The sequence below is a fragment of the Equus quagga genome, chromosome 2 (assembly GCF_021613505.1).
Source record: "Equus quagga isolate Etosha38 chromosome 2, UCLA_HA_Equagga_1.0, whole genome shotgun sequence".
Classification (NCBI taxonomy): Eukaryota; Metazoa; Chordata; class Mammalia; order Perissodactyla; family Equidae; genus Equus; species Equus quagga.
The window spans coordinates 44,306,250-44,328,117 of NC_060268.1; the positions used below are offsets into that span (position 1 = coordinate 44,306,250).

Below are 21,868 nucleotides of genomic sequence, written 5' to 3' on the forward strand. Positions count from 1 at the left end.
AGCAAAACAAAAGGGTGTTTGAGAATTTTTACCAATCCAAGAACAGAAACAACCAGAAGTAACTTACTCTTTTCCACCAGAAAAACCCAATTTCTAAATCTAAAACTTAGCAAGCACATCAATGTTTTAGGGATTTTTCTGCAAAGCAAAGAACCATGAGAGTTGCAAAACTAAAAAATTCCTTTAAGGCCAAGAAGCTTCTATCTCAACCAAGAGTAATACAATAATAATAATAATAATAATAATAATATAAGTCAATGATAGGTAGATAGATGGCATTGACCATGTGACAAAGGCTGTCTAAGCAGATTACATGCATCCTCACCATGACCCAAATAGAGGTGGAACTATAACTTTCCCACTTTGCAGATAGTGGAACCAAGGAGCAAAGAGGTTAAATAACTTGCCCGAGGTGACACAGCTAGTAAATAGCAATGCTGGGACTCAAACCACGTGGTCTGGCTCCAGAACCTGAGCTATCGGCCACATGTTCTACTATACTGCCACGAGTTCTTAACATCTTGGCATTTGAACACTGCTTGCCTTGTCAGATTTGCATTTTTAGATAACTTCTGGCAGGGAGCCCAGCTAATCAATGATCAAATGTCATCCACTGTCTCCTTAATAGTTCCTGAAGCTGTCCACTTCTCTCCGTCCCCATTGTCACTGCTTTGGTTCAAGCCACCATCACTTCTCTGCTACATTATTGCAGTAGCTTCCTTAGTGACCTTCCCGCCTCTGGCTACAATTGAAGATGAAGATGAAAAGCCAAAACAGAAATGTAAAAGGGTGCCAAGCTCACCAAAGAATACAAATTCACCAGCCCCCACATTTTCTAGAAGCAAGAGCTGGAGAGAAAGAGCAGTTTCAAACTCAGATCCTAACAAATCTAGAGAAAGATGAAAGCAGAGCCAGTATGAAGACATTCAATAAAACCACGTCCTAAAGAGCAAGCTGCCTGGATCTGCCCTCGGGGACTGTGGGCCACAGGAGCAGCTGTCGACAAACATCCTCTGCTCCCCTCTCTACCTCCTCCAGCCTCCCTGGGGCTTGGGGCTCCTGATCAGAGAAGCTTGGCTGGTTCCAACCACCCTCCCTCCTGTGCTGGCCTTGCTGAGATGTGCCCTGGGCAGGGCATTGGGCAGGAAGGAGAGTCCTCACATGATCCAGCTTAATCCTTTTCTCCCTTCCCAAAGCTGCAGGCTGCAGTAAGAACACAGCAGAAATGCAGACAAAAGGGAGCCCGAGGTGGGCCAGAAGGGCTCTGCTGCTTGGCGCCCTCTGGGCCACTGCACACCTACCTCCCCCAGGTGCCTCCCTGCCCCAGCCTCTCCCAAGGGCCACAGGTAGGTGGACTCTGGGGTCAGCTACCCCTGCTGCTGCTGCTATATACGGATGAAGGGACAAAGAGAAGGACATTGTCACTTGACTCGCTTTTGCTTATGCTTCCTGCTATTTTTGCTCTGATTTTTAGCATTTGGAAGGATATCAAACACTTTTCCATCCCTTGAAGATAGCTTTGAAAGAATTCAGACATCATGAAGCAGGCCAGTCTCCAGTTTTTATTGCTGGAGACTTCATCATGGAAAAAAAAACTTCTTTCATCCTAGAGACTCTGTCTGCTACAGTAGATGATTCTGTGCAGGCCTGTGGACAACTAGGGCTCTGAAATGAGAAAATGAAATTGTACAGACATTAGAAATCTTTACCATCAGAGATCTAGCTTCTCCTTGAGGAGGAAGAGGGTTTCAGAATTCCCTTTTAGAAATAAAGCAGACAATGCTTAATTTCATTAAAGCACCTCTTTCGGGCCCCAAAGACTAATTTTTTTAAGGCTCTAGAGCTACAGCATATTCAAAAATGCTTTATACATTTTCACCAGGGTTCTTAAAATTCCCCCCAGATATCCTACACTTAGAGTTTTCTCAAGGAATCTCTCTTTGTGGCCTTGGAATGTGTGACTCCAACATCCTTCAAACTTTCACCTCCTTTTTCTTACTAGGAAATAGCACCCAGTGTGTTATGTCTTCATCATCGGAGTTTCCTGAAGGGTTTTTCACGAAACAGGAGCGCGCAGAGGGAGGCATTGTCATCTACTTCCTAATTATCCTTTACATGTTCCTGGCCGTGTCTATTGTCTGTGACGAGTACTTCCTACCCTCCCTGGAAATCATCAGTGAATGTAAGTGTCTGGAAATCTCCCCTATAACTTTCCAGAAAGGTTGTGCCACACATATGTGTCTGTCTTGAAAACAGCTCAGCAACAATTCTGTCCATCTCGATTGCGGAGCACTGGCCTCTGCGTTGTGGGGTCCTGTGTGTCAACGAAGTGGCCTGTGTGTGGTTTTCAATCTTTAATTATCCTGCCTAGTCTAGCTCAAGAAACTTACGGTTTGTCTACTGCACTGCCTGGCTGTTAGTAAACTCTTTCGAGTTTTCACATATATAAACTTGGTATGTACTCCTAATACAACGGACTCCTAATATTTGCCATTTTATACTTTAAAAAACTTTTTCATTTTCACTCTAAAATCACTATAACTTTTTTTAAAAGGTAGATGATAAACAAATGCCATTAAGGACCACCCTCCGCACTCTTCCTTTCCCAGCCTCCTGCCAGTAAGGAAACTAATTGATGCTTATGAGCCAATAAACAAATAAATAAGCCCTACATTCTAGGTAAGGTGACTTCAGGCATCAGATAATTATAAATTCGGTTGTTAAAAATTAAGCCCAGTTCCTGGTTTCTGAAAATAAGATCTGCCAGTCCAAGCCCCTCCATCCTACTCCTTCAGCCATGTACATTGTGCAGAATTCTGAGCATAGGTCTGTCTTTCAGTGGTGCGCTGGTCCCTAAAATCAGGGTATCAGTGATCTTCTATGCCAAATAAGCAAGAGTGCCAGTGTTTCCGGTGTTTGTCTCCTGCTTGGTTAGTTTAACTGGGTGAGCATGCTCTCTTCAGAGAAGGTCAAAGTTAAGGGTTAGGTTTCCTACTGCATATGCACAGGACTGCACAGAAACAGCATCCTCTCCTGCTACCACACACACACACACACACACACACACACACACACTGCTAGCATTTCTTCACAAAGGGAACGAGCAAGAAAGTAAACGCTCCCTTTACCCCTGGCCCCACGCCCCCCACCTCTGCTGAAATGCAAGTCAAGTTATTTTCTCTCCTGTTCACTGCAGGATAGCAGTATCCTAGGATCTAAAACAGGATCTGGCAATAGCGGAGGCACTCCACACATATTTGTTTAATGAAAAGAATTTACAGTATAGGTCAGCATATATTTATTGTAATTATTATTACTTAACTTAAGTAGATGTAAATATATATTTTCTTACATTGACATTACATTTTACATTGACATTGATATTTTTCCTTAATAGAGATTACATTACTTTAACATAGATTTAACATAGACTAATTGCTTTAGCATTTAACATAGTAGTTTTACTCAGATTGATGAAATACAAGAAAAATGGAATAAAAAAGTAAAATCACTTACATTTCCATCACCCATAGATCCCCACAGTTACCATTTGGTGTATTTCCTTTCAGTCTTTTGGAGCTTGCCATAGAGGCACTTTGAATGTTATCCTCATATTTTATTGTGCACATTTTCCTTTATCATTAAATAGTCTTCAAAAACGTGATTTTTAACGGTAGCCTGATAGTTCATGCTTCTGTAAAGGATTTGAACACCTAACACTGGTTTTTATACACAGTAGTTACCCAGGAGAAATTTACCATAATCTTAAAAATTATTAATCTCATTAAACATTTGATTTTTAAATGTTTTTGGTCTAAATAATGTTATGCCCTACTTTTGAAAAATCTTTGCAAACTTCTCTGATCATTTCCTGATAGAGATGCAGAGGTCTGCATGTTTTTAAGATTTATCTTCTACATTGCCGAAAGCACTTTGCAAAGGATGTGCCAACGTAAACCCCCAGAACATGCGGTAACTTCCATTCCAGAAAACCACGAGTAGCATCACTTTCAATGTCTTTGCTAATTGCTTTAAAATGGAACTTCACTTTATAGTATTTGCATTTATCTTGTTATTTGTGAGGTTGAACATTTTATATGTTTACTGAAATTTGTGGTTTTGCTTTTGTGCTTGTGTTCGATGGGGGGATATTTGTCTTTTTTATTGATTTCAAAGACTTTTTTTAATGTGAAGGATACGACCCCTTTTTCTAATACAAATTTTACATCATATGCTTTTTCAAGTTTTGTTGTATCCTATTGTATTTTGTGTGTTTATCACATTGAAGTTTAGATATTTTTTAATAAATATTTTCTTTTATTATTTCCTTTTGGTTTTATACTTAGAAAGACCTTTTTATCCCTAGGTGGGAAAAACTGTCATATTTTCTTTTACTTATAGTTTCTTTTTTTTTTTACATTTATTCATTTCTTCCACTAAGAATTTGTTTTGCTATAGAATACAATGCTATTTTTTCCAAAAGTTAATCAATTTTCATATATTAAATTCTTATATATGTGTGGATCTCTTTCTATACTCTCACCTCTGTTGTAATAATCTATTTGTTCATCCTTGTGTCAGTACCACACTTTTAATTAGAAAAACTAAATAGATCGTGTCAATTATATAAAACTAAGACGTTTAAAATTCAAGGTACTACATCCTACCTAAAATCTCTCTTCCTGGAAAATAAAATCACTTTCTTTCTTTCTTGCTTTCACATTTCTAGTGATTTGACTGAAAGAATAAATCCATCAAGAATTTTGTTTATAAAAAATTGTCTTGGGAGTGTAAATTAATAACTTTTCTAGCCCTGCAGAAGAAACGACCGCATTAAAATTTAGGTTGTTACTTCAGAAAAATCTTTATTAAGTGACTTCATAGAATATCTATAATAATGACTTCCACATGCCACTGGTGGAATTACTTTGAAACATCATCAGCAAACATGCATTTCTCAAGTGGATCGCTCTTTGCTCTGCAATTACGGCAGCTATTATGGATGTGGGATTGATGGATGCCCGCACCACTGCCAAATCTTCAGCTGCTAAGAATTGACCACAGTCTTGAGTGTTGAAAATACTGGCAACAAAATGAGATAGAAATAGTGCTAGCTTGATTCATTTTTAAATGCCTATAAATTAATTCTGTCATTTCTCTTTTCAAGGTCTAGCATAGTCTCATCCAAATGAGGACATCAGCAATAAAAAACAATTTCCCTGGAATTTGTTTACATCCATGGAAACTGGCTTCAGAAAAGACTGCAAATGCTTCACGTTGCCCCATAGTTCTTTGATGAGCATTGAGTTATTATAGTTCTACCCATTTTGCCAACTAATAATTATTGATATCATCCTCAAAACAGTTTACTGGGACATCTCACAATGTACTGGAGTGTTGTTATTTATTAGTTAGTTATTATAAAACAATTATGGAAGACCAAGCATGGTTCTAACTTGGAAATATGCATGATTTCTTTTAGTCTTCACAAAAACACTACAAAGTAGAGACTACTGGGTTGGTTTTACTGATGAGAAAATTGAGGCTGAGAGGATAGGTAATTTCTCAAAACTACAGAGCCAGTATATGGTGAGCCCCAGTCCTTAATGGCAAAACCCAAGAATGTTCTCAACGGCTGTGTAAAATAATTTTACATGTCCTTGTTATGGCAGACATTAGCCACCATAACATGGTTGTTTCAGAAGAACTGTTCTATTTGAACAATCTTAAGAGGTGTTTTCCTTCCAAGGACACCGGAAATTTAGCCAAATAATATGTCAAGTACCCATCGTAACTATGGAGGAAGTATACTACAAAATAAAGAGAATCCAATGACGTACTTTAAAAAATCAGTTTAGACTTTTGGCAACCCATGGGGGTTGTAAATTAATGTTATAAACACTTACAATAATTAGACTCTGAAGTCTAAATATTTTGTCTAAGGTACACATGAGATCATAGTAGAGTACTGTGGGACCCAGTCATCATGTATGATGCAATGACTTTCTGTGGGGGACATGTTGGGAGTGCCAACCTAGAGTACCATGGTAGAATTGGGAAGCCTCTGGCCCACCCCTGCCCTGTCACCCCATTACTCCCTCCTCAAATTGCCAGCAGAGGTTCATTTGGTCCACAGAAGGGTCTTCAGCAAGGTGAAGAAGAGGCTCAGGACTGGAGACTCTGGGCGGAAGATGACCTGGAGGTGGGGGAGGGCAGAGCCTCTTGCTGACACTCTGGCCAGGCCCCAGCTCAGCTAAGCAAGTGTGCTTTCTCTTTCTGTAGCTAAATATGTTGGTCTGGCAATTTCCTCTAGACCTGCCACCACATGAGGCTTCCAGCAAGGATCTTTCCCTTCCACTTGCTTTACTTGTGATCATAAATGTCACACAACCTCTCTTGCCCCCTCAACACTGGGAAAGCAAGCACACACCTCTATGAGACAACCTGAGACATTTGCTGTCATCTTAACTGTGTAGAAGCAATACAAGAAAATGCTGTTGCTGTACTCCCTTCCTCTAATCCTATCCTCCTTTTTATCCATTTAGATTTTATAAGAAAAGAGGCTAATGATGATTCTTTGACCACAGAGGGCTGAAGTGAGATTAATCCATGTTATAGAGGGAATAAAAAATCACATCTTGAAGTCCAGGGCATTTTACCTTTGGAGATAAGACCTGGATTCTTTGGTGGGAAAGAGAACGAGGATTCAAGGGAAGAGGTTAAAAGATGTCAACAGAGGGTGAAAATTATCTGAGACCAAGTTAGAGCTAAGGGAGCTAGAGGTAATGGGACAAGAATAAACCAAGGGGGAGCCCCCCCCCCACCAGTTGTGCCACTCTAGACCTATACTGAGTGGACACTCTAAGCTCTGTGTGTGTGTGTCTGTGAGACAGACAGAGACAGAGACAGAGGATTCCAAATGATGACAAGGAAGAAAGGGAGCTTCTATGGTGCGTGGTCTTTCATGTAAGCCTGACTTGAGACTTTGTCTAAAATTCCCATGCTTAGTTTGTAAAGATAGTCACTTGACCTTGTAGTCATATCCGGTATTGTTTGCTTGGGACTTTTTCCACCTTGTTGTACATCTCTACAATATGGTTGCTGAATGGTATACCACAATGTTGAGAACACTTGGAGGTGCTAGGAGGGAGAAGGCTGTTATATGCTATAGTGCCATTCTACTATAGAGAGATGGTTGAAAGCGTCCACATGGAGGCAGACACAGCCTAGGTTCACATCCTAGCCCCATCATTTACTAGCTTGGACACAGTGCTGGACTTCTCTCTGCTCCAGCTGTCTCAGCTGTGCAACAAGGGTAGTTAGAGTTCTTAGTTCATAGAGCTGCATGCCAAGTACATGAGGAAATACAAGAGAACTGCTTACACAAGGACCTAGCACATAGTAAACATTCACTAAATGTTCACTATTACATATGAACAGACTGCAGAGATTAGAATCCTTTATTCAGGAAAGGTGAACGTGGAGAAGGTGAATGATCAAAGTCAATACGAGTATGACTGAGGCAAAGCTAGGGCACATCTGCCGGAGCTTGAGGACCAAGTTAAAGGCAAATAAAAGCAAGTACTACTTCACAAGGTAGGAAGTAAGTTCAGGAAATCCATTATTTTATTTGATCTAATAATCCATGCAGTAACTTTAAACTATACCTTAAATATCTCTGGAATATTCTTCTTAGACTTCCTTCCATTTGTTTTACATAAAATCCCATACCATATTATTCCATCATTAGCAAACTTTTATTGTTTAAAAAGTTATATCTTTAAACTATATTTAATTTAACTATAAATTTAAAATACAATACAAACTATATTAATTTATAGCCCAAGTGAAACTATTATCTCTCATCTCTATAAGCAGGTCATTTTTGGAAACACAAAAGTTCAGTATACAACCAAAACAAATTTTTTCTACATGTCCTTCTGAGATGTAATGAGGATCTCCTAGTTATTTAATCACTGCGTGGAGCTGCTTTCTTTACCTTTTTCCAAGTTAACTACCTAGAAAAGTGAGACCCTCTTAAGATTGGTCACTTGCTAGAGTCCACAGTCAACAATGAGCTAGCTACCAAGCTTTTCTTTTCACATGTTACACTAATGTACTATTCAGTTAGAAATTCCAATCCCTCCACCATGCTGATCCTTTGAGGGATAACATGTCTTAAGTAAAAATGTTCTTAATAAGGTTTGGGGGAAACATAAAAAAATATTTATTTTTTTATTAAAAATTATTTTTACTCACTCTGCTTTGAACTAATATTTGCCCGCGTTCTACTTTATATTTCAGGAACAGACAATAAGAAAGAAATGTAAGTTTGAATTCCAGGTAGAATTTGTTCTAAATTGATAAAATTGAATGGGAGCTGAGTAATTCTGTGAGCGCCGCATTTGGAGAGCCTACAGTTTCAGGGGCTTGTTTGATTCTTAATCCTCATGAAATTTACAGAGGCAGAGCCTTCCCAAAGAACAAAGAACCTAAGAATAGTGCTTCCTTTCTGCCACACGGCACTCATCCTCCTCTTAAGAGCATTTTCATCCTCTTTGTTTTTCTTTTCTCTCTGATCTAAATTGTGGTCCCCTTGGATTGCATCTAAATCTACCTCAGGCATATAGATCTAAACAAGTGCCAAGATGCTACTGCAGGAACGAGCATTGACAATCATAATCGTCATAAAGCTGTGTGGTAATCTTTTCTCTTTACCTACATGGATAATGGATAATGGAAAGAGCAGTTTTTTGAAGTCAAAGAGATCTAGGTGCCCATCCCATCTCTGAAATTACCTCCTATGTGACCTTGGGCAAGTTATGGAGCCAAAACTCAGGTAATTGGGAGGTTTGGAGATAAAATGTCTTGCATATGCTTTATATGATAGGCTTAGGGAAGATGGCAGTGCACTGTCATGTTATAGCTGTTAGACTGGCGGTGGGAGGAGTCCTTCTTTTTCCGTGGAATCAGGCCTTTAAAAGTGTGATACAGTGTTTCAGAATTTATTCCATCGTAGCTCAGACAAAATATGACGTGGTAACTATAAAGTACGCAGATTGGTTCTATTTATTGTTAAAAACATCACAGAGCATATCATACAGTTGTGCATTGAGAGGCTAGGCATTTATTCCAACGATGCTGAATCTACTCAAAATATTTCTAGAAATATATTTGAAATTAATGTCAGAACCAGTTTTGCAAATCACAAAAAAAAACCTCGGTTTGCTGTCACACTTCATTTTGGACCCTGGAAGAATTACTCAGCCTGACTATCCAGCCTAGTTGCTAGAGTTGGGTCTGAATGACTTTTGATTGCTTGTAAAACTCTAATCCATTCACAAAGCATGAAAATTTCCCATCTTTGAGGACTTTTTAAAATTGTGCCACAGGATACCAAACTGCATGTAGCCTATGGCTGTAACTCTATCAAAATGTGCATTGTGAAAAGGACTGGAAATACATTAAAATGACAGCAGTAGTTAAAATATAATGGTAAAGCGTAAGTGACTCTTCCTCTATTTTCCCCTCTGCCTTCTAAATTTTTAATAATGCAGTTTTTTATTATTATGAAAGGAATTTAACAATAAAAGGTGATATAGAGTCTTAAGGCATAGAATTCATAGTCTACATTTTGAGTAAATGTTGTTAAAACTAGAAGATACCTTAAAGATTGTGTAGTCCAACCCTCCATTTTACAGATGACAAAATACAAGGTTTGTCTAAATGACTTGTCTAAAGTCTCATAGTAAGTTACTGGCAGGGCCAGAATCCAGGTGCCCATTTTAGTTTAAAACTCATCCTACTACATTATATTTCCAGAAGGGAATTTTCAAAACTGTTATAAACTTCCCAACATGGCATTAAAGAACACGCTTAAGAAAAAGCCTGATGAGTCTTAGTTCATTATCATAAAGTTGCACTTTACATAAACAATGTAATGCTATCTCAACCTATAAAGAAAACTCACCTTGCCCGTTTCTACTGTCTCCTGAAGGAAATGTGATTATTCCTTTAGAGTAATGGGCGGGGTGGGTGTCGGGGAGACTGAGGAGGAATAGCTCTGGGGAAGGAAAAAACCAGAACAATTTATCCTTAATCATAAACTATAGCAGAGAGAAATGCTACCTAAAGGTCAGCGAAGACAAAGCCAGTCTATTCTAAAGTTCAAAGGTATAAACCATTTTACAAAATATGCTTAGAAGCTTAAGATGTAACTTGTTAAAATTTCTTTGAAGTTGTACACATCGATCTACACAGAATCTTCCCTTTCATTACTCAGAGCCCAGTGAATAGCAACGAGCTTCATTGTTACCGCCTTTTGATAGTGGAAGTGTTCGAAAGGGCCACCTATTTTCTTACCTTGCAAAAGCCCAGTAGGTCACCTTTTCTCTCTGGGGATTGAACTTTTCTAATGAAGCATTCTTAGGCCAGCATTAAACGAAGATTGGTCATTCACTCTCCAGCTGCACCAAGGTTGGGCAGTTACTTCAAGATAAAGCATTTTGTTCTTTTTCAATTTCCTACACATATTGTCTAGCCCTGATTTGATTTGAGAAGAGAATTCATGATAATATCCAATTTCACTAAATTTATACATTCTCTGGAATATGTTGGGAAATTTCCAAAGTATTCCTGACTCCTAGTAACTATTTTTTCCCCTAAGAAGAAATGGAACCAGGGTAGTCACATGCCAGTGCCATGAGGCAGGGAAGAAAGAACTCCACCACCCACCATGTTATCATTGGCCTGCCTAAGCGCCATTCTTATATTGGTTCTCTGTGAGAGGGAAACAGCACTGGGCTTAAACCAATGGACTCAGGGTTTATGCCCTAACTCCTCACGTTTAAGATCCTTACTATCTGTGTGACTTTGAGTTACTTAACCTCCTGGACCTGTTTCTGTATCTGAAAAATGGAAATACCACCATTCACATCTGAGGATAGTTGAGATTATTAAATTACGCATACAAAAGTGAATTGCTTACCATGAATGTAAGATATTACTTACTTCATTCCTAAAGTGAAAAAAGTTAATCATGGTGCTATATGCTTTATCTTGTTCTGTGTTAAATTTTATGGCAAATTGGCCAATTGGATCACAGAGTAGTAAGAGTTAGAGTGTAAGAGTTAGAATGTATATCACTCTAACCAGTAAATCTCACTCTAACCAGAAATCCAGCTCTAACCAGTAAAAGAAATGCTATGAAATATGTTACACAAAACATTACTTCTCTCCATTAGTGACTGCAGGTAGATGTTCATCAAGCAACATGACCAAAAGCAAACAGTGAGGCATAGGATGGAGAGCCTGGAGTGGGTCATTCCAACTACCTTGAAAGACTGCAGGAGTTGTGGAGGCGTAAGAGGTGGCAAAACAACTCCGACTAGAGCTGGTTGGGCCTCTGAGACCAAATAACCCCACGATAAAAAAGATGCCTGGGGTTGGTATCCTCAGCAGGCAGTATGTGGATGAATTTCCAAGCCCTTTCCATGGCTTTCAGAATAAAAGTCAAAATTTGTACTAGGATCCACAAGGTCTTACATGATCTGGCCACCCACTACCTTTGACCTTATCACCTACTGCTATTCCTTCACACACTTTATTCCAGACACACTGGCCTTTTTCTGTTTCTTGAACACACAGGCTAGCTTCCCCCTCACAAACTTTGCTTGCTCTCCTTCTGCCTAGAATCCTCTTGGCCCAGGTGTCTGTGCAGTAGCTCCCTCACTTTCAAGTCTTTAGTTAGGTTACCTTCTCTGTGAAGTGTTTTATGGTTAACCCATCTAATATGACAAGCCTTCCTCCACAACATTTTACATCCCCCTCCTTGCTTTTGCTCCCTGCTCCTTCCCGCTGACATAACACGTATTTTGTTTATCTTGCCTGTTTTCTCTCACTAGAATTAAAGCTCCAAGAGAGCAGAAACATTTGTCTTGTTTTTTCTGGCCCTGATGGTCTAGTGGTTAAATTTCGGTGCCCTCTGCTTCCGCGCTTTGCTTGCTCCCAGGCGCAGAACCACACCACTCATCTGTCAGTAGCTATGCTGTGGTGGCAGCTCACATAGAAGAACTAGGACTTACAACTAAAATATACAGCTACATACTGGTGCTTTGTAGAGGGAAAAAATATATAGAGGAAGACTGGCAACTGATGTTAGCTCAGGGAGAATCTTTCCCAGCAAAAAAAGCATTCCCTCCCTCACATGTCTGGTGCCCGGGATGGGAAAATTCGAAATTCAGGGGCTGAAACAGTAGGGGTTCCACAGGCGTCTCTGTTTCTATATGGGCTCTTCATGAGGTGTCTCTAGTCTGGGAGTTTCAAGGTAGCCAGAGTTTTTGTGTACTCTCTTAGGGCTCTAAAGCAAAGGTCCCTAGGGAGAGAACCATGAGAAAGTTTTGTCACCTTTTGTCCTAGCCTTGGAAATATTATGGCTCTGCCATACTCTGATTGTCAAAGCAGTCACAAAGGCTCATCTACAAAGGCTCATCTAGACTCAGGAGGAAACATAAACTCCGCCTTTTATTTTATGATAGGGAATAACAAGATTCTGGAAAAATACGTAAACATAAATATTGTGGACATTTTTGTAAAATACAATCCACCAAACCAAGAAAGAAAAAGGAATGAGTAAGGTCAAAAGCAGATGTCCCTCCCAGCAGAGAAGTAGAACTTGAGGTGGCCTGGAGAGAGAGCAACAGGTAGTGGTCTCCACAGGCAGGCAATAATAAGGAAATATTGAGCACAGGTGACAGGGACTCAACCGAGCACACCAGAGTTTGAGGGCCCAGGAAGACTGGGAGTATCAAGAATCAAGAGGTATGGTAAACAATGAACATCACCCAAGGGTTGCTATCAAGAGCCCTGGAAACCGGAATTTTAGGCCCAACTTTGACACTAACTTTGCGACCTAGGGTAAATAATTTAACGCCCAGCATGCTACTTCTATTGGCTATTTTTCAGTCTACCAGCAAAGCCCGTTTGGGGATTTCTGATGCAACCTTGTCTCAGCCTTCCCAGAGCAAGGTAGTTTCTTCAACGTGGCTTTCTCTTTGCCTTCCATAGACAGTCCCTTAGCTCTAAAATTGAAAGGCCCAAAATTTCTTAAGACTCTCAGCCTGTCAATCACTGAGGATAATGGATTTGCATGCTTGCGAGTTTGGGGGACATACACAAACTATTTGAATAGTATTTTCTTATATTTGCTACTCTAGAGCAACGTTTTAATGGTTCCACGTTTTAAATCGATAGACTCTAATTATACAATAGTAAATCTATTTGGTTTTTAGTTAACTGATTTCCTCTCATTTGTATTTAGACAAGGTAGAAATTGCCAATTTGTGAATAAGCTCCTTAATTCAACTTCATTTACAGATTATAAAAACTACCAATATTCACTTTTTCTCCTCTTTCAATTTCGATTAGGACTCCTGAACTACCTTATTTCCTCAGGTCCTATCGGAGCACTGTTGACAGTGTAATTTTAAAGAAGTCGTGTTGTTGCTACACACTTACAAGCCCTACAGCTGGAAAGCAATCTTTTCTGGGTCCCAAAACAGCCTGAATCTTGGCACTTAGAATACTGAGCTGCAGCATAGCTCTAATGGTCTCCTGACCGTCTCTTTCTACAGAAGCATTAAGTAACGAATTCATAAAGACAGCAGACACTGGACATCTCTAGTTTTTAACCTGTATGGGTTTTTTTTTCAGTTGAAGCCAATATTAGTGCTTTTCTGTGACGCTGTAGCTTTGATAACTACTGTAGTCATAAAGACACACTCTTTCATTTGTCACTTTACCAGGCATAACATAATTTCATTTGTCTTCAGCCCTTGGATTGTCTCAGGATGTTGCAGGTGCAACTTTTATGGCAGCCGGTAGCTCAGCTCCTGAATTAGTTACTGCTTTCCTAGGTAAATATTGCTCCTTATATTTTTTGCTTACTTAATGTGATTTTATCTTCAAGTCAATACTAACTTAGCTACTATCTTGCTCATAGGTGTATTTATCACAAAGGGAGATATTGGTATTAGCACCATTCTTGGATCTGCAATTTATAATCTCCTTGGCATCTGTGCAGCCTGTGGCTTGCTATCTAGTGTGGTATGTAAGTTTATTCAACAAAATATATTGTCTTGACAAATTATAAGAACTGTTTATAGTCTACAATAAACAAGGCACTACTATTGTGTTCAATCAAATTTATTAATCTGTAGAAAAACTACATATATTCAATTCAAAGTTAACCCACAAATAGCTCTTGGTCAAATTTATGAAAATCAGAGTAGGTTTAGAAACACAACTTTTCTTAAAATTCCTTTTTCTCTTAGCAATATGCAAAACATAATATTTCGCTACAAATATACAAACAATTTCAGTATTACGCTAAGCATATACTTGAAGTTACAGTGTGATGGACACACAAAATTAACTATTTCACAGGTTTCACCGATATCGTGTTGGCCCCTGTTGAGAGACTGTGCGGCATATGCAATCAGCGTAGCAGCAGTTCTTGGCATAATATACGACAACCAGGTTTACTGGTAAGCTTGAAATAACCATTACTCTTATGTAAAACACGTATAGAGAGGATTTTGTGAAATTCTGATGGTTTAGTAACATTTTTTTCAGAAATGTTTCAGTCACTTCTCAATTATGTGCCACTTCCGCACCATTTTCCAGTGGGTCTCTGAGCTAACTTTGTCATCACAACTGCTAGGTGGGTTCTTCTCCCTTCTTTGCAATTTCTTTTTAGTCATGTCAGTCTCCTTTTTTGTCTCACTAACCACTGGATATTACCTCCCTTCCTTCTTCTTGCTTACTACCTGTTCAGAAGGTCTCCCAAATTTTGTCGTCCCTTAAAGCCCCAACAGTTGGCTTTTTCATCTATTGGGTTATTGTTTACCTTGCCTCAGCTAGAAGTGGTTATGGTCACAAGACTGGAGAAAGATGATGATGGAGGAAGTAAAAGAAGTCCCTTTGAATTCCTCCAACTTTCTCTCTGACGTTCATTTAGCAAAAGGAACTGTAGCCGCCCTCCTCTAAGAACCAACAAAGTTTAGCCTTCAATATGAAAAACTGTTTGCTTTCCTTATCATCTCCCTGTGCCTTGTTGTTCCAAGAAATGAAAAGGGGGTCACTTAGTGGACAAATAACTTTTTCAGCTAATAAACACCCATGTATCTATTAGGTGTTTATCACTATGCTAGGAATCACAATGGATCAAGAAATGTAAAACACACAGCCGCAGAGGTTGTGCATTGCACAATACTAGAGGACATCAAAAAATAGAAAACAATGTAAATGCCACCCTCTGGAGTACTACAACTTAGCAGCCTTGCATAATACTGGCCATCAGGAAACAAAATCTAGCAGGGAGCAAAATTTCTAAATGAATCATCCTGAAATCTAGTCTGTTTCCCAAAGAAACACTGTTGGTTATAGCAGGGATCCTTCTGGGATTCAGCAGTTGTCTGCAAGGAGACAATGCCTGGCCAAGTATGTAAGCTAATACTCCCTCCATTAGGGAAATCAAGAAGCCTTGCTTTCAGCTGTGGCAGCTTCAATGGCTACAAAATAAGGGGTAAATGCAAGGTTCAAATGTGATGGCATTAGCTAATCAAAATTCTTTAAATAGGAAAGCAGAGTACAGGGAAACAGTTCTCAGTGTCTAAGGTAATAATTTTACTTTTGAGAATATCCGTGTTTTCTTGTGAATGCAAGCCCAATTCAGTTATTAACATCACCAAAAAATCTCTGCATATCAAACTGAAAAGCCCCAGCAAAAGCCTAACATATTCTGAGTATTTTACACAAAATTCCTATACCAGAAAATTACATTCTTTTATAATTATTACATATGTGGGGGAATGTATTCTGCCAATGAACTGAGGTGGGGGATGTCCGTTACTACTCATTAGTTTCACTTTTATTTTGAAATCTACAATTATTTTTATTTTCAAAGCATTGTTTATTCCAACCATTTGGAAGGAATCTACAAATGAAGACAATGAGTTTATCATCCTTTTGTTTTTTCCGGGGTTTTTTTTTTTAAATATAGAAATTTTGAAATATTAGGCTTTATTAATAAGTTTATAATAATGCTGTAACCAAGTTTTGACACATCTATAAAATCAAAATATATCTAGAAATGTTGCCTTGATTGTTCTATTGCTGTATTAGAAAATTATTAAGATACACCCCAAAAACTATTAATTCTAAAAGAACTTGCATTTTTAATTTAAAAACACACAAATTTCTCTAATTTATAGGTATGAAGGAACTTTACTGCTTTTGATATACGGATTATATGTTTTGGTGCTGTGTTTTGATATTAAAATTAACCAATACATTATAAAGAAATGCAGTCCTTGCTGCACCTGTCTTGCCAAGGCTATGGAAGAGAGAAGTGAACAGCAGCCACTGATGGGATGGGAAGACGAGGGTCAACCATTCATCCGTCGGCAATCGAGAACTGACAGTGGAATATTTCATGAAGATTCGGGCTACTCCCAGCTTTCTCTAAGTTTGCACGGTCTCAGTCAGGTTTCTGAAGGTAATAACCACATCCTGCCCACTATTAAGTCTATTCACCAGAAAAACTTAAGAATTTCATTTCAATTCAGCAAACACTATATATTTATTATGTAAAAGACACTGGAGATTCAGAGATGACGAAGAGGCAGTCCTTATCCTAAGGAAGCTTCCAATACTGTAGGAAAAAACAAAACAGCTAAAACATAAAGGTTGAAGCACTATAAAGAAAAAAAGTGTAACTGTGGTTCCTAAATAGGAGAGATTGTATAAAATTTGAAGATGGTTAGACAGGAAAGATTATCAGAGACGGAAGCATTTAAACTGAGCCTTGTAGAACAGGTCACATTTTAACTGATGATCTGACTTATGACCAACCAGTAAGTAACAGCTACTGAAGTCTTTATTACGTAAATTATGCAGAGATAAGAATAAAGTATATTCTATGGATTGATGGCAAGGAATTAATATAAGCAAAAGGCCTGTTCAAGCACTAACATAACTGGAGCACAGAACACGGATAGTAAGGGAGGAGAGGAAAGGTGGAAAGAAAGGAATAGGATATGAAGAGTCCTAAATGCTAGTGTAAGAGTCTTTGCAGGTTTGGAAGCAGAGAAATTATTAGAACTGAATTACGAGATAAAGACAAGAGGTCTGTAAGAGGCTACGAAAACAGCTGATGTGTTTGGTAGACGCCTGGACAGAGCGAAGGCAGTGGGAACGGAAGAGAACAGATGTGAGACAGTGCAGACAAAGTATCACTAAGACTAGGCAACTGAAGGGCTACATGGGGCCAGAAAAGGGAGCAGAGACAATTCTGAAGCTTTGATCATGATTAACTGAGAAAATGGGAATACTGCTTACAAAAACTAGGAATTGAGGTAAACGGGCTAGTATGGGGAAAAAGAAGGAAACAGCTGAGTTTTAAATATGTCATTTGAGCAGCAGCAAAACACAGTTAATACATTTAGTAGGAAGTCAAATTCAGCTATGGCCAGAAATATAAATTTATGGGTTACTTTTTTATAAAGCGGTTGTATGAAACAGATTCTAAATTTAATTAGGTATATTAGGAAGGGAACTCATTCTAATTTGCTACCTAAAAAAAAATTAAAACATGACATTTCCCCTTCTTACAAAAATTATAGCTTCTTGTCTTGCAGGTACGAAAGGTATACATCTCTAAGTTAAATTTTACAAGAAACTCAAAAGAACAAGTCCAAATTTTTTTATTACACTAAAATTATATCCAATATTACTTAATGGCCTTAATCACATCAGCTGAGGATTGGAAATTTTTTTTATGAATTATTTTACTAGCATTAGTTATAATGTGATTTGATCCAAGATATGGGCACATTATTTTGTAAATGCCATATAAACCTTAAAAACTTTTAAAGTGAATTCCCATTTTTATCCAATATATTGTCTTCCACTAACTTAATAAAGGAAATTGAATAAAGAAACATCTGTTTCATAAGCTACATTGGAGATTCTATACTAGTTCCTATTTTCTTAAAGGTTCTTTCTAAGAATTGTGGTGAATTCTGAATTTAGTAAATTAATGAAAGAAAATAATGAAACAAGCCCCTAAAAGTCACTTACAATGAGAATTAGAATGAAATATTCAACTTAATCGAAAGATCATGCTATAATTATTGTATACTCCCTAAGTATGCATTATCTGACACGCACGGCAGGCTAGACGAACATCAATATTGGGAAGTGGAGAGCACTAAGTAGCTAAGGTAGAAGGCAGATTACGCCCATAAGCAGAAAGTTTCTGAAGACCAACCACATTGTACAAAACCAAAAGAAGTCCAACTGACACTTCATAAACTACTTCTAACACATTTAGCAAATGACCCAAGATATTTGATGTATTTAAGGCCCCAAATCAAGAAATGCTGAGTATCACATTTTACACTGTCTACTCTAAAGTCTCAAGTAGTTTCTTTTTGCCAGCAATATCAGTAATGAAGTATTCCAATGTTTTAAATGGCCTCTTAAAAACAGATACAGCCAATTTATTTCAATATAGCTTCTAAATGGACATTTCGAACTTAATAGGCCATTTGAGAAAATTCAAAATCGTTTAATTTTTTCTCAACAGATCCACCAAGTGTTTTCAACATGCCTGAAGCAGACTTAAAAAGAATTTTTTGGGTACTATCCCTTCCTATAATTACATTACTTTTTCTAACCACACCAGATTGTAGAAGAAAGTTTTGGAAAAATTATTTTGTGATAACTTTTTTCATGTCGGCACTATGGATATCTGCATTTACATATATCCTGGTTTGGATGGTCACAATAACTGGTACGTATCTTAAGTACAAAAGCACAATTTAAAAAGAAAACAATCAGTTTCATATAAGAACAAACTGCATATAGCTACCAAAAGTAGTCTAGCTAAGGAGCAAATTTCTTTTTCATCAAAGACTAAAGATTAGCACTATTTACAAAAAGATTAAATATTAAGATACAAACAAGATATTCAGGTTTTGTGAGTTGCATATTACGTATCAACCATATTCTCACTATTATACAGCCCAGAGGTAAAGTCAAGGGATCAGATCATCTTATAAATGAAATCAAATGCATGGGATACCTTTCTATTATGTTACTAGATAAATCACATTGCATAGGGTCCACAATACACTCTTTATATTCAGTTCCATTTCATAATGAAAAATATAGCAAGGCGCCAGTGTTTTGGGAAAATGATGGGTGCTCACTGCTTAACTAGATTATATTTCATTTTTCTTTTTAATATGGCAATATAAATGTACTATGAAATGAGTGAAAAAGGTATAAAATAAGTTTCATTTCAGGTTTCTACTACCTTTATAATTAAGATTTAACTATTACTACTTGACCGTAATCAGCTCTAGTCCCACAGAACTCCTGGCCCAGAAGGAAGAACTGAATATAAACATAGAAAAAAAAATCAGGGATTTCTTCCAAAAAGGTTAACTTGAATGGACTTATATCAGACGTAAGCAAACCACCTGTGTGAAGTTTGAATAGTCACATCCATCCATTTACATATTATCTATGGATGCTTTCACACTACATGGGCAGAGCTGAATAACCGCAACAGAGAGCATACAGCTCGCAAAGCCTAAAATAATTACTATCTGGTCCTTTACAAAGAAAGTTTGCTGATCTCTGACTTTTCCCAAATTAATAAGTGGCTTAGACTAGTATGCTAGCAAAAAGAAGAGTATTTCTTTCTTTTTTCTAATGAGGAAGAAGAAAAAGTCCAATTAGCTTGTATATTAAATCTCTCCAAATTTTCTCAGCCAGAATATATTTGACATTAGGAAAACATGAAAAGAGCAAAATCAAGTAATAGATCATAGAACAGCCCCCAAAATGATAAATATTAGTGTTATTTATGTATATATGAACTCTAGCAAACAGTAACAAAAATTAAAAACCAATTCCAATTCCAATATCAATATATAAGCATGCAATAAATATGCTTCTTAAAGTTCTTTTAATAGACATTTTAAGAAAAAAAGAAGAAAGAAAAAGGATTCTAAAGCAGGTTTCCAAGTACAACATTAAAAGAGCAATCACACATACTTTTTTTTTAACTTCCCTCTGATTCTGTTTCCCGGAATAAATACATTTCTGAAAAATGTTGAACAGACACTAAATTTAACAGAAGCATTAATAAACTGGGACCATAATGTTAGAAAGACTCAAGCAGAACCCTATTTTGTATTCCTCAGATCTATGGCCCTTTCCCAAAGAAAAGACTAAATTAAGGTATATCACTAAAGCAGGACTTAAAAAATATTTATACGATGTTAACAAACTTACAGCTCTAAAATTGCTACAAATAATTTGCTTAGCTCTGACCACTTTAAGAAAATATTTTTAAAAAGAAAAGGAGAAAATGATCAATCTTATTAGCATATATTAAGCAACAGCCTTGATGAGATAACAGTGGACATCCAAAACTTCTGTACACATACCAGGGAGGGGAATTACTCCTTGGTAGAATTTTGTCTATTAAATATCTTTAGATACCTGTTATTAAAAATCTGTACTACCCAGGTTACCCAATTTATCAATCTTATTCAAATATTTTGCTAGAGAAAATCTAACTAAGCACATATGGTTCTGTAATCTAAATGTGCCTATTTTCTTTTTGTTCAGGAAGAAAATATCCGAAATATCTGCAGGGAACGGTTAGTGAATCTCTAAGATTTGCAACTTGTAATATCTATGTTTATTACAGGGGAAACATTAGACATTCCAGATACAGTAATGGGACTTACTTTATTAGCAGCAGGAACAAGCATACCAGACACAATTGCAAGTGTGTTGGTTGCAAGAAAAGGTAAGAACTAGCTCCCTCAAGCTGCAATGCCCATTCTTCAAGCCTGGCTGAAAATACACTGAGCAAAGGTAACTTTAAAAATATTTATTTCCTCAGTAACATACTTTGAACAAAAATAAAGAGTGACTCAAGAGGAAGGATTTACTATTTAATAGCAGATTAATTTTACTAAATCTAATCCCCCAAATAATATTCATCTGAAATGTGCATTAAATCGTAACTAACCACATTAAATTAGAATGAAAAGCAACAAGTAATCTACATACCTTAATGAAAAATGGTTTAATAAATAAAGATAATTATTAGATAAATAAATGTTAAGACTTTAAATACTAACCCCCCAAAATTACAAAATACAAATTCAGTAAGACTTTTGCTCTAATACAACAATTTTCCAAAACCAACAAACAAAAAAAGTATCCAGTGTTCTTTTTCACAAAGCTTATTAATAAAATACAGTATTGGTATGCACATTTTAACAACATGCTTTTTCTTTTGCAGGCAAAGGAGATATGGCTATGTCTAACATTGTGGGATCCAACGTGTTTGATATGCTGTGCCTAGGTGTTCCATGGTTTATTAAAACTGCATTTATAAATGCATCAGCTCCTATAGAAGTGAACAGCAGAGGACTAACTTACATAACCATCTCTCTCAACATTTCAATTATTTTTCTTCTTTTAGCAGTTCACTTCAATGGCTGGAAACTAGACAGAAAGTTGGGAGTAGTCTGCCTATTATTATACTTGGGGCTTGCTACATTATCGGTTCTATATGAACTCGGAATTATTGGAAATAATAAAATACGGGGCTGTGGAGGTTAATATTAATAGTGTTACATGGAAAGTGTGAATGACGGGGAGGGGCAGAGAAGGAAAACTCCATTTCTTCATTTAAGTCAAATAAAAAATATCCTGAACTTTAGAATCTAAAGCTTACTTACAGTAATTCTTTATCACCAAAGAAAGGAATTTAAAACCA

At 37.4% G+C, this 21,868-nt stretch overlaps 1 protein-coding gene across 2 annotated transcripts; it reads left to right on the forward strand.

The window, feature by feature from the left end:
* Window positions 1-1,173: 1,173 nt before the first annotated feature.
* SLC24A5 (solute carrier family 24 member 5) lies at window positions 1,174-21,713 on the forward strand. Of its 2 annotated transcripts, XM_046654285.1 has the most exons (9): window positions 1,174-1,346; window positions 2,003-2,182; window positions 13,830-13,913; window positions 14,000-14,103; window positions 14,443-14,543; window positions 16,272-16,555; window positions 18,647-18,853; window positions 20,786-20,887; window positions 21,389-21,713. In XM_046654285.1, the coding sequence occupies exons 1-9, from the start codon at window positions 1,226-1,228 to the stop codon at window positions 21,709-21,711; spliced, it is 1,506 nt and encodes a 501-aa protein (XP_046510241.1). In that variant the 5' UTR covers window positions 1,174-1,225; the 3' UTR covers window positions 21,712-21,713. The 2 variants fall into 2 exon arrangements, with proteins under 2 accessions (XP_046510241.1, XP_046510242.1); XM_046654286.1 differs by lacking the exon at window positions 13,830-13,913.
* Window positions 21,714-21,868: the final 155 nt, after the last annotated feature.

What these genes read in the sequence shown, in the direction of transcription:
- SLC24A5 (XM_046654285.1), top strand. Translation starts at nt 1,226, where the DNA reads ATGCAGACAAAAGGGAGCCCGAGGTGGGCCAGAAGGGCTCTGCTGCTT. An exon ending in ATTAGTTACTGCTTTCCTAG is followed by an intron (nt 13,914 to 13,999) that starts GTAAATATTGCT and finishes TCTTGCTCATAG; the next exon opens with GTGTATTTATCACAAAGGGA. An exon ending in TGTGTTGGTTGCAAGAAAAG is followed by an intron (nt 20,888 to 21,388) that starts GTAAGAACTAGC and finishes TTTCTTTTGCAG; the next exon opens with GCAAAGGAGATATGGCTATG.